This window comes from Momordica charantia (genome assembly GCF_013281855.1).
Source record: "Momordica charantia cultivar OHB3-1 chromosome 7 unlocalized genomic scaffold, Mcharantia_2.0 BLBB01000007.1, whole genome shotgun sequence".
Lineage (NCBI taxonomy): Eukaryota > Viridiplantae > Streptophyta > Magnoliopsida > Cucurbitales > Cucurbitaceae > Momordica > Momordica charantia.
Genome location: NW_028275165.1, coordinates 5,337,626 through 5,351,028, shown reverse-complemented (window position 1 = coordinate 5,351,028; position 13,403 = coordinate 5,337,626). Strand labels below are relative to the sequence as shown.

Sequence of the window (13,403 nt, the reverse complement as noted above, 5' to 3'; positions counted from 1 at the left end):
TAGATCTATCACCTATCTGATCCTCTACGTGGATGACATCGTTCTCATTAGTAATAATGCTGCTTTCGTCACCCAATTCATCTCCATACTTCAAACCAGGTTTGACATGACTGACCTTGGCAGCCTCAAATACTTCCTTGGTTTCGAGATTGACCGCCCAGGCAATGACATTCTGGTTACACATTCTAAATATGCTCGTGAACTCCTGGTTCGTTTTGGCTTGGCTGACGCCAAACCATGTTTCACTCATGGTGCTCTCAAGGTTTCTTCTTCTGCTACACCTGTGTCGTGCTCTATTACTGATACCCAGTTGTATCGGCAGATGGCCGATACACTTCAATACCTTACATTCGCTCGTCCAGACATTTGTTTTACGGTGAATAAAGTTTGCCAGCAGAGTCACATATTTCTCTCTATCGTCCCAACACTTTGGTGTGACAACAAGTCCTCCATCCACTGGCATCAATCCAGTCTTTCACGCCCGCACAAATATATTGAAATTGACTTTCACTTTGTTCGTGAATGAGTTGCTCGTAAGGATCTCAACCTTCCATACATTTCTACCGAACAACAACTTGCAGACTTATTCACAAAGGCTCACACCATAGATTGGTTTTGGTATTTATACTTCAAACTTTTGTCTCCTTCAAAGGTGTCATAAGTTTGCGAGGGCATGTTAAGTATATCTCAACAACTTCTCAACAGTGTATCCCTCAATCATGTAACCTTTACCTGTATATCCTAAGATCGTGTAAAACAGTTGTATTCCATGTACTATATATACTCCTAAGATGAATAAACAAATCATGAGCATTTATTCAGTTTCTTAAACCTTCTCAGTTATATATTCGATTCCAGACAATTTTAGTAAACAACATCAAAGGAATTCTGATTTTGATTCCAGAAAATTTCTGGTATACAACATAATAATATTTTCATTCCAATTGTTTTGATTCTAGTTGATTTTCATTTCGATTAATTCTAATTCCAATTTCTAGTAAGTAAACAGGACCTTAAATAAATAAATAAAATCTACATATGATATCACTAAAGCCAAAAATCTACATAGCAAAGCATGTTTGAAAATTGAAACTTAGAGTGAGATAATATAATATCTTCCAGAATCTTCAAAATCAAACATAATATCTCAAATATATATAATAAAATGTTGAAATATATATGTGTTTGTAAATAAAATATTATTATAAAGAATATCACCAAGTTTTGAATACTCCTTCTAGATTTCAGCTATTTAAGAAATCAAAAACCAAAAATTAATAACGAAACTAGAAATTTGATGAAAATAATAAATATAATATTTAACAATCATTTGGGGGGAAATTTGAAATTGATATAAATCACATTACTGAAAAAAAAGCAAAATATTGAACTATTTCATAATACTCTTCCAAATTTTTATTGGATGATGCGTTGATAAGCCCTCACTAAAATTCACTCTAAATCTCACAAACTTTGAAGAGAAGAAATTTGTTCTCTTATGAAACTCAAGAACACACCAAAGAAGAGAATATTGTTCTTTTTTCTTTCTTGATTGAATTGCTTCAATTTTATTGATTTCAAATAAGGGAAATTATCCTTTATATAATATCCAAGAGACAATTATAAAATATACAAATTAAATATGTATATACCATTGATGTATCTCAATCCATTAACTCACATGTACCTAACATTTTGTGTACCTATAATGTATGTGTCTAGGGAATGGATCTAGCTTAAATTCTAACATCCCCCTTAAGCTAGACTTCCAAGACTCCAAGCTTCTCCATCATTTTCAACGACAAGTCTGTCTTCAATACTTTTGTGAATATATCTATAACTTGATCTTGTGTCTTGCAACACTTGATGCATACTTCTCCATCTTTGATCAATTCTCTAATGAATGGTATTTGATCTTTATGATGTTTACTCCTTCCATGAAAAATTGGATTCTTCGAAAGAGCAATTGATGAGATATTATCATAAAACATTATAGTTCATTTTTCTTGAGGACATTTCAATTCATGTAACATATTTCTCAGCCAAAGTGCTTAACAACTGGTTGTAGATAAAAAGATGTATTCAACTTCAATTATTGACAACACTACAACATTCTGCTTCTTTGATGCCCCTGAAGCTGCTCCATAACTAGTAGTACTAAACACATATCTAGAAGTGCTTTTTATAATAATCAATATTTCCTTCTCAATCATTATCACTGTATCCAACTGAAAAAGAGTATTTTTGTTATTTAATTGGGTAAATTAGTGCTTCAAAGTGATGGTACTTGTCCAGCATGTAAAGTGAGAAATTAAGTGAAGAATTTATTTATGTTGTATAAAATCTTTAGTGTACCACAGTTGTGCAAGTTCTAGCTGAATTCCTGTTATTTTGGAATGTTTCGTAGAGTTGAAGATGTTGGAGCTCTGCCAAAGTCACTATGCTGGGGACTTTCTAATGTCCTAGCATCTCAAGACAGCGCAATAACTTTTCTATGCTCATACTTTAACCACGTTTGTATAAATCTCAGGTGTTTCCTAAATTTAGGGCCCGATATAAAAAGGAAGAGGGATGCTAGCCGTCAAAAAAGAAGGAATATATTTTGAAAGGAGCTAAAATCCACGACATTCTGCACCCATTTAGAGGAAGAAGCTGACGACTAGAAGCTGGTGTTGGGTGTGTTGCCCTAAACTCGTAATTCGTAATGATGTAAAAACAAATTTGTATTCAATAAAGTTATGTTTTCATATTCAATCAAATTGTTGTTGAATTTTTTGTCCAAATACAATAAACTAAATCTCCAAGATTATTTTCATGTAATCGGGACAGTATATATATACTGGGTATATATTTGATATACCCTCGATATATATATGGATAATGTCCCGGGAATAACCGAAAGAGTCTATAGTATATCGATAAGGATGGGTACCTTATCCTGGCAACACTATGGATACGACACACTTTGTAAATGTTACAAACGACCCAATCTAAGTTGTTCGTGTGGAGGCATGTGAGTGAAGGTACTCTATACAATGAATTTGTATAAAACCGAACCGTGAAATAGCCAATCTTTAGATGTAACGCCGTTGACTAATAGATTGTTATTTCCTAGAATGACCAGGCAACTCATTCTCAATCCTGAGTGATAGGGGTGTTCAAAAAAACCGACAACCCGAATAACCCGAGTAACCCGACCCAGACCGTAAAGGTTGGGTTGGGTTGGATAAAAGTTCGGTTCGGGTTGGGTTACCTTTTTTTTAATCGAGTGGTTCGGTTTGGTTCGCGGGATTGACCAAAAAATTTTCGGTTCAACCCGAACCGAACCGAAATTGAACCACCATATATAAATCCTTTTATGTTTTAGGGTTTCCACATTCCAATTTTTGCCTCTTCAGTTTCTCTTCCTCTGTATCTCATCGTCGTCTTCCTCGACCTTTCTCTTCCTCGTCGTCGCCAGTAGAAGCTTCCATTGTCGTCTTCATTCTGTCGTTGTCTCCCATCCTCGGCGTTCCTTTCGTCCATCGGTCATCTTCCTTCGCACATCTTTGCCATCTTTCGTCGCCTGTCGCCGCCATCTTCCATTGTTGCTTCATTCTTCTTCTGCATTTCTTCATTGTTGCTTCATTCTTCTTTTGGATTTCTTCAATTGGTTTGTCTTTTGTTAATTTCTCAAATTTTATTTCACCCTTATGGATCTCAAGTGAGTAAACTAAGTTAGGTAAGGAAACTAAGTGAGAAACTATTTTACCCTTACTCTTATGGATCTAAAATTTTCTTTTACTTTTATTTTACTCTTATAAATCTCAATTGGGTTCTTCTACTATGTTTTGGGAACTTTTGCGCTGGAATGTTCTTCACCAACATGTTTCTTTTGATCAACCCGACAACCCAACCCAACCCAACCCGAAAATTTTGTGTTGGGTTGGGTTGTGTTGGACGTTTCATTCGGTTCTTTCGGTTTCTCAATCTCCCCAACCCGAAAATTCGGGTTGGTCCAAAAATCCCCTATAACCCGACCCAACCCAACCCGTGAACACCCCTACTGAGTGAGTTATGGACTCCTGCCTGCGATGGCTCGTCCTTTGATCTGTATGGGTGACAGTAGCTCGAGCCGCCGACTCAACATTCCTACCATTTTGGGGACGAGACCGAGTGGGGAGCTGGGAACATAACTACACAAGACAAAATTCACTCCTTCCCCAAGACTTGAACAATGGGCCCCATGTTCTCATTGGCCCGAGAGGGACTTCCGGTTATTGGTCGGACCATAGCCGGGTTGTTTATTAGAGGAGCAGTGGTATTTAAGGAGCAAGATGTAACTCAGGAGTAAAATGGTAATTTGATCCAGCTAGAGTTACAAACACTCATGAAAGATTGACTTGCCGTCAATGGTCGTATATTCGTGGACACCAAGAAGATGAGAAACTCTAAAACTTGAACACATATTAAATAACTCCATACTAATTAACTCCTCAAAATTACCCAGATTTAACAACTTCAGGTTTAACAACTCCACCGTACAGCTTGAACGCCCCCTAGTGTTTAGTCACTAGCATCATACATGAATTGGAAAGGTAAATCCCAGGTAGGATCAATAATTATTAGTTATGAGCTCAAAGCATTTCTAAAAGTCTCAAAAGCATTTATATATGCATCATAAAAGAAACACTAACGACCCATCAATTTCTAGCAATTGGCACAAAGGTTTTGAAATTTTTGAGAAATCTTTAATAAAATATATAAAAACCCACATGACCTAAAAACAACTTCTTACTTCTTTAATAGAGGTAGGAGAATGTAGTTTTGAAATTAAATCAATTTTCGCACAGTCTACCTCTATTCCCTTTTTGGAAATTTTGTGCCCTAAAAAAATTTTATTCTTGTACCATAAAATGACACTTTTCTAAGTTTAAAACCAAATTCGTTTTTTCATATCTTTCTAAAACGTTCCCAAGATTTCTTAAACATATTTCTAAAAATAGAAAAGTAATCCATAAAAACTTCTAAGATATTTTCTACCATGTCATAAAAGATTGTCATCTTACACCTTTGAAATGTTACCGGTGCATTGCACAAACCAAACGACATTCGACGAAATGCAAATGTCCCATTAGGACAAGTGAAAGTCGTCTTCCCTTGGTATTCTGGTGCTATGGTGATCTGGTTGTATCTTAAATAACCATCCAGAAAGCAATAAAACTCTTCACCTGCAAGACGATCTAACATTTGGTCAATGAAGAGTAATGGGAAATGATCTTTCTTGGTTACCTTGTTCAGTTTGCAGTATTCTATGAAAACTCTCCACCTGCTTACCGTCTGGGTTGAAATTAACTCATTTTCCTCATTTGTCACTATCGTATTCCTTTTTTTTTTTTTTTGGTACGCACTTAACTGGGTTTACCCAGCTGCTGTCTGAGTTCGAGTAAATAACACCTACATCTAACCATTTCGTGACCTATTTCTTGACCACTTCTTTCATCATTGGATTCAACCTTCTCTGGTTCTCTACTGAATTTATAGCATTTTCCTCCAAAAGGATCTTCTTGAATATCAGCATTTGTCCATCCAAAAGCGTTCTTTCACTAGAACTTGCAATAATAAATACTCATGTTTAGTAGATAAACGTGATGAAATAAACATAGACAAATAACGGTTAAGCCTTAAATAAGCATATTTCATATGTGCTGGCAAAGGTTTTTGCTCCAATTTGGGTGGCTCTACTATGAAGGATTGCATCGCTTTGAAATTCTCTTTCTTCAAATTCAGCGCCTCAAGCTTTCCCATTAGCAATTGCAATACTCCCGTCACTTCTAGATGGTCATCATCTCTCGTTTCTAATTCTCCTTCAATTCCTGCAACTAACAAATAAAAAAAAAACTTTGGAAAGAAGCAGTGCCAGAAGTACTCATAGCTGAGCATTCTTCCAAATCTCCTGGCAACTTCACCTCCTCATTATTGACTTTCATAGATATATCTCTTTTCCTCACATTGAATACTATATCCACAGTTGCTAAAAATTGTCTCCCTACAATGATAGGTACTTCTGGACCAACCTCACAATCTAAGATAGTATAATCTGAGGGAAAGATGAATTTATCCACTTGGACTAAAACATCTTTTATTTTACCCTCAGGCTTTTTATAGACCTATCAGTAAGTTACCATTGTTGATCCATCTGCTTTTGAGCTAGCCTTCCCTTCGTTCCTTTTATCTTGGAGAGTCACACTAGTAGGTCTTGCTTCGCCTATTTCTAATTCCCTGAAAACATACAATGGAATGAGCTTATGCTAGCACGTAGATCACACAAGGCTCTCCCTAGGTTTTTGCCTCCAATTGAACAAGGTATGGTTAAACTCTCAGGTCTTTACACTTAACGGGAAAAGAACTTCCTACAGCATCACTCCTGCATTTAGTCATAGCCATCAACTCGTGTTCACCTAGTTTCTTCTTTCTAGACACTATATCCTTTAGAAACTTACCGTAACTTGACATTTGTTTCAAAGAATCTACTATAGAAATATTAATGTGCAAGTGGATATCTAAGAACTTCCTTAGTTGAGTTTATTGGTTTTTCTTTGCTAATCTGTAAGGAAAAAGGAGGATCATGTTTTAAATTATTGCTTACTTTATGAGGTAAGTCAGGCGCACTCACCTTACCTGAATAATTTTCCCTCTTTTTGGCTTCTCAAACTCAGTTGAATTATTCTGAGCTGATGTTGGTATCTCTAGACCATCATATGTTAAGTCTGCTTCTCGATGTTACAACATTACACTGTTCTTTTTGCTCTCTTGCTGGTACCTCAAGCCGCTTCTTTTTTTAATTTCTTGTCGTCGTTTTATAAGTCTCTACTCCTTACTTAACCTTCCAATATTTCTTTCAATCTCAGGATCGAGAGACAGCAGAAAAGGTTTTGTGCTCATACACTATACACAAACTCGTGAGGTTAAGAATAAGTGTGCCAAATGTGTTGGAACATACACAACAATTACACAAATAAACAAATCACAAAAACTTGAAAAAGACTAAAAATTACTTACTTCCCCACAACAGCACCAAAAACTTATTTAAAACTCTGATTAATAGCGAAAGATTACAGTAGTAATTTAGATGAGTATTCCGAGATCGATACTCAGGGACAAAATGTATTTTTTTTAAATTATGGTGATGAGTGAAATGTAATTGATTTTATGATAAAAACAAGGGGAATATTGTTGGTTTTTGTTTTGAAACACTTGAGTATGAAAGACCAAGCCCTTCTACTTCGATTTAACTAAAAAAATAGTACGAGGAATAACACTAGGGCCAGGTGCACCTCCCTGTTTTTGAATTATTCAACCTCTTAACCTACTTTATGTCTAAGAGATTTTGACGTTCTAAGTCTTTTACTAATATGTCTATTAATAAAAAAACATTAGTTTGACAAAAACCAACCCCAACCAAGGAGTGAGGTCCTATTTCTAGACTACTTAAACGGAAGCTGTATGTCTAAAGTCTTCATCTCCTCAGTTTAATCAAAAATACTATATTCAACCCTTTCAATAATGAATAAATGTACTAACTCCTTAATTGGCCAAATAAATTCGTTTAACTTTTTCAAACAATTTGGTTGATGAAAATACGATGGCCTGCTATCCTCTTTAAATTTAAAGGTTAGTTAATTCTTCATAAAAGGGCCAGAAACAATGAAATTAGCTCATATTTAAATGGTTAAAACTAAATTAAATGGAGATGAAATTAAAAGACATCTTAAAGAATTGAAACTAGAAGATAATGCTGGAAAATTAGGAAATTGCAACCCACATGAATTTTACCCTCCTCTTTCGAGCTAGGATAGTAGAACTCGTTCGATTCCATAAGAATGCGTGCTTATAAGGACCCTTGAAATGTAAATAACACACAAGATATGAAGAAGAAGGATTAAATCTAGAATTTTGAATTGATGGTCACGGTTTACAAGTAAGAACTAAGAACAAGCTGGAAAACGAATGAAAGACTTGACAAAAAGATGATTGAACGAATTTGAACTAAAAGAAGCTAAACTAAGCTCAAATTCGTGATGAATGAAAGGGAATAGCTGCTAGAATTTATAGACTGTTGCAGATTGTTGAAGTTTGACTAACCAACTTTGAAAGAAAAATCATAATTTCATACTAAGATGACATGAAATTTGTCATAATTTCAACTTTAATTGCTGCCAAAAGCTGATATGTACATGTTTATACTGTGATTAACTGATAATGCAAGACATGGCCACAAAACCAAGCTTTTAACAACCATTTCCAAGTGGAATCAAGTTAAAATGAGTATAAACAACTCTTTTTAATCCTTGAAATCAAGGGAGATCAGGGACCTAAGGGAAGAAGATGATGGGAGAAGAGAAAGGAAGGATCTGAATTGGGAGGGAAGAGAAGCAGATGAGAAGGCAAGGAGCTGCAAATGCATGAAGACTCACCTTCTTCATGCATCTCTTCGCTCAATCTCATCATGGGCCAGCTTGGCCTAGCCCGGCCCGAGTTAGACCCAAGATCAAATCCATAGGTCTAATTCAATGGCCAAAGTTGGACTTGAATTACCTTGTATGATAAGATATTTTTTAAATATTTTTTTAAACAAACTTCTTGTATTCTAGAATTTGTGTTTTTATTTAATTTTTTATAATTTTTTTATTTTTAAAAAGTTATCCAACAATTTTTGTTATATCGTATTTTTACAATTTAATTTATTTTATTGTTACAAAAATAAATTGTATTGATTTAGAGGGATGAGAATGATAATAAAGAATAATCCTAAATATTTAACTAATTATATATTAATAATATATATATATATATATAATTCATTCATACTTTTTTTCCCTGCACGATCAACCAAATAAAAATAGGTAAACTTTTAAAATTATAACCATTAAATTTATAATTTAACCAAAAAGCTTACAAGTAAAATATGAAATAATAATTTTTTTCCTTTCTTTATAATAAGAGGTTTGCACTCTGCCCACTGGCATTAAACAATACAATCCCGAGCCCTTACAATCCCGAGCCCTTACCAACTAGACTGTCCCTTACGAGCCATGAAATAATAAATTTTAAAAGCCGAAGCAAAATTGATCCCAACATTAAATTATATTTTAACCTTCATTTTTAATATAATATAATCAAACTAAGCCAAATTACGTTTTTGAATAAATACACACCCCTGTTAAACCTTGTATGGTTACTAAAGAAAAGGATCATTAAACTATTCTCCTTTATTAGTATCAAAAGATTAAAAAAAAAAAAAGATTATTCTACTTTATTTCATTTGCTTTACACAGATGCTCCATCAATAAAAATATAAATAAAAAATAAATTCTCTCTAATAAAAGATTTCATCTACGGACAACCAATCCTCTAAAACTTACCCACAAATTATGGAAAGATAATTTACCACTGATTTGGGAAAGCTTCTCTGTAGCTTGCATCTTCATTCAGTTTCAGCTGCTTCTGAGTTGAATCCCTGGATCTTGAGCCTAACAGCCTCTGCGATAACCTATCCTTTGTTGATGCTTTCTTACGCAGCATCGACGCAAGCGTTTTCTTCTTGCTTCGAGCTGATCCGGTCTCCTCACCAGCTGTTTCCATGTGCTCGCCCACAGCAGAAGATCTTGATGTCGATGCCACTGCAGCATCGCGCAAAACAGCTTCATTGTGCTCGCGAATTTTTGCAAGTTTGGCACGCTTCTGTGTTTGTTTGTCATGTTTCCTCTTCTTTGCTGCCTCTTCATCTCTGGCACGCACGTTTTTCACAGCCTGTCTTGCTAATTTGTCAACAAATCCAGTCCCAAGATCAGGAGTCGTCTCATTCGATGAACTGCCCAGGTCCAGTGGTCGTCCTTCATCATCACGAGGCACAATAGGTCCATGAAATGGGCATACTCTGAGATCTCTTCTCTGACAAAGTCCTCCTTTACTTAAAGGAGTACGACATGGTTGGATTTCGGGTTGGTCTTCCTTGTAAAGTGAAGCCCGAACATTCAGTTCTGCAATTTTCTCTGCTGGAATAGTTGCATCATAGTCTACCCGACCCCAGTGACTTTCAAGCTCTAATCCTCGCTGGTTAGCCAGAATATCCCTATTCGAATCCCAGGTATTTAAGAAAGTGCCCCATTCGATAACTGGAGCTTCAGCTAAAAGCTTATTCCTCAGGGATGAGGTTGAATCATTACTACCAACTTCACTATTCTGCACCACATTGCCAACATGTGCCTCACTACTCATTTCAGTTTCAGCGTTTTTAATCACACCGGATGTTGAAGCCACAGCAAGATCTTCCATTTTCCTTTCGGATATAAAGGAACCTCCAGTCTCCATTGCTTCCACCTTACCCTCTTCCCAGAAATCTTCGTCTTTGTCATCATGATTCGCGCTTTCAGTAAAAGTAAAACCGGACTCTTCACATCTCTTTTTCACTGCACGTAGACTATTTCGTATATCGATGAACTCCCTTAAGGCTGAGTCCCTGAATCTTACCTCTGTTGAGTCAACCCTAACAAGAACAGAGATCCACTCTTGGATGGAAACCAGATGTTTTGACATAAGCTTGTAAAGCTCCCTTAATGCATCAAAAATCACTTTGTTATCATGATTCTCATGAACCTTTTCCCCTTCTTTCAGTGCATCAAGACGAATTTGTCTCAACTCGGACAATCGAAACTCTTCTGTAGTGTCATCATCATCCAAAGGGATCATGGCTCTGGAATCCTCTTTAGAATGGACAATATCCAAACACTCTTTGATCTCGTCTAAAGTTGATTGAATTTCTTCCTTGATAGAAGAAAAGTTTCCTTTCAACACTTCAAACTTGCTTAGCAATATCTCTTTCGACCTTCTTTCTCTTTCCATCCTCTCTTGCTGCCGCCGTGCTGCGTTTGCCTGTATATTAGGAAATTTAAACCGAAGAGTGTTCCTCAGGTAGTCGTAACCTAATCTAAGCTGTCTGTGATAAATACCGAAAGAATCATTCCATTTCTCTAAGAACTCGATGGCCTTTGAACGCAACGTAGATGCAACAGCTGGTGGTGCAGGAAGTGGCACATTTCTTCTGAATCCAACACTTAATGTCAACAGCTGATCCAATTTCTCAACAACAATGGATCTGAAAAGCTTTGACCTCATGAAGAGTTCATCAATTATCAGAAGTGCGAGATAGCGGACCTGCCAAACATTAAAAAAAGATCCAAGGTTCATATATTTCCATCACTGCACATCTATCCTCCTGACTCTCTATTGTATTCTCATCACAAAGATTGCAACAACTAGAAAAGATGAAATATTAAAAACACAGTAACAAAGACGACATTTGGTTCATTCCAAATTCTTTAATCCATCCTATACCATTCTAAGAAAAAACATCAAGATAAATAATACTGACATGCTTGAATAAAACATAAACTGTGATTACGTTTTTTATCCCACAAAAGTTCCACTACCTTCCCAGTCAATGAGAGATAGAAATTAAACAGAAGTTATTGCTCTGTAGAATAAAGAGATATGTATAACATTTAACAAAGAGAAAACTATTATAAGCATGGTAAATTTTTGGTTTTGTATGTAACTGTTTTGGAGTTTCTTGAGGCAACAGCTGGTTTCAAGATATTATGCCTTTCCTTTAAGAGTTTTCATTGTTGACAAAGTTCAGAAGAGATTCTTCAAGTTTGTTTTTGTCTATTTGTTGCCGGTTCCAAAGGTGGCTGCTGGTTCATTATTTAATGAGGAAAGAATTTTGTGCCAAGTCGGGTGGCAAGAACATCAAAACTTTTAATTCTGATCTAGCGCTCACATCATATCAATTTTCTCAGCACATCATTTCATGGTGAAGATTAATCGAAAAGGCTGTTTATCAAGCACTTTTATCAAATAAAAACTACAGTAACCGAGCCAATCAAATGGGAGAAAACACGTCGAGAAGAAACCATATTTTATAAGGAGATTTATGAAGACCCACGGACCCGAGATAACGCAGTTTTCTAAAACTTTTTCGTTTCCCACTCGATCTATGAACGCAACTTCAATCAAATTCCAAGGCAGAGACCAGAAAAAAGTTCCTAAACGATCGAATACAAAATTCAGGCAATAATTGACGCACATACAACAAAATAAGTCTAACCGACGAAGAACTGTACTGATGAACATGAAATTAACATCCGAATCCAAACCGAAATTGAACAGAAAAGAAACCTGAGAATGGTCGCGTTTCATAAGGTCCATGAGAGTTTGGGCAGCGACTCGGAGCTCTGAATCGGAGCACCGTACAACCGATTTGATGGCCTTGAGGAGGCGAGGATGGACCTCCGAATCCGTAGAGTTGGTAGCCTTGTCGATCAAAACCCTAACTCTGGCTCCTTCTCCTCGCTCTTCCGCCATGGTCATTGGTCAAACACAGACATCGCCCTAATTTTCCAAAGGCCGCAATATATAATATAACTACTCCTCCACTGTCTCGGCGCCACCGCCACCCTGTGATCCCGATCCAACGGCGAGAAAGGAACGAGAATTTTGTGGCGTTGAACAATCAGATTACAATTCAGAAGAAGATGGATCAGAAATCATGTCGCGTTGGTCCTTCAATTTCATCGTCCATTTTGTGAAGAGATTTTGTTCGAATCGAAATGGTTCAGGCTCAGGCTCAGGTTCAGGTTCAGGTTCATCCATGGCCACGGGCGAGGGCTTGGAACTTGAAAGAGAGAAGAAGGAAAATTGGTTTTGCGAATGCACCTAATTTTTTTTTTTCTAATTTAATTTTTCACTAACATAAATACAAAAAAAATTAAAAATATATCACTATTTTTTGAAAAAAAAAAATTTAAAAAGAAATATATATATATACATACATATGCACAGATACACATACACATACACACACTGAATTAAAATGGGAGGATCTTTAAGAAAACATTTTTCAACAATTTTATTCCTTCTTTAATTTATTAATTTACAAAATATGCCACTAATGATTTATAATAAATGTCTATGTCCTAGAGTCAGAAAGAAAAAAAAAATGTCTCTATCTAAAAAGATTAGAATACAAAAGGTTTCTACCACAGAAAATTAATTTTTTTATTTAATTACAATTTATATTAAAATTTCAAAAGTTTGGTAATGTTTTATACTTTACTACTATGAAAATAGAATTCTTTCACTAATTTTTCACAACACGTAGTTCTTTCAAAAATTGCTCTTAAATATTATTTAGTCTAAAAAACATCTCAAGAACATGTTGGTGGCATATTTATTAAGTTGTAGAGAATGCATGTGTCAAATCTATATCTCCAATCCAAAGGTTGTGATGCTATTGTTTCATAATTTATGAAGTTGAATAATAATGATCATCAAGCAGTTATCAACGATTAACATATTTTAAA

The 13,403-nt window shown here is 35.6% G+C and overlaps 1 protein-coding gene across 1 annotated transcript; it reads right to left on the bottom strand.

The window, feature by feature from the left end:
• Positions 1-9,230: 9,230 nt before the first annotated feature.
• LOC111024412 (ENTH/VHS protein) lies at positions 9,231-12,768 on the bottom strand. The gene is made up of 2 exons (XM_022302102.2): positions 12,220-12,768; positions 9,231-11,196 (listed from the first exon to the last, which is right to left on the bottom strand). Exons 1-2 carry the CDS (start codon positions 12,409-12,411, stop codon positions 9,427-9,429), a joined length of 1,962 nt encoding a protein of 653 aa, XP_022157794.1. The 5' UTR covers positions 12,412-12,768; the 3' UTR covers positions 9,231-9,426.
• Between the last annotated feature and the right edge of the window lie 635 nt (positions 12,769-13,403).

Bases quoted from the DNA above. Each gene is read 5' to 3' on its own strand.
- LOC111024412 (XM_022302102.2), bottom strand. From the start codon at position 12,411: ATGACCATGGCGGAAGAGCGAGGAGAAGGAGCCAGAGTTAGGGTTTTG. The intron at 11,197-12,219 runs GTTTCTTTTCTG...AATGTTTGGCAG, and splicing joins TGAAACGCGACCATTCTCAG to GTCCGCTATCTCGCACTTCT.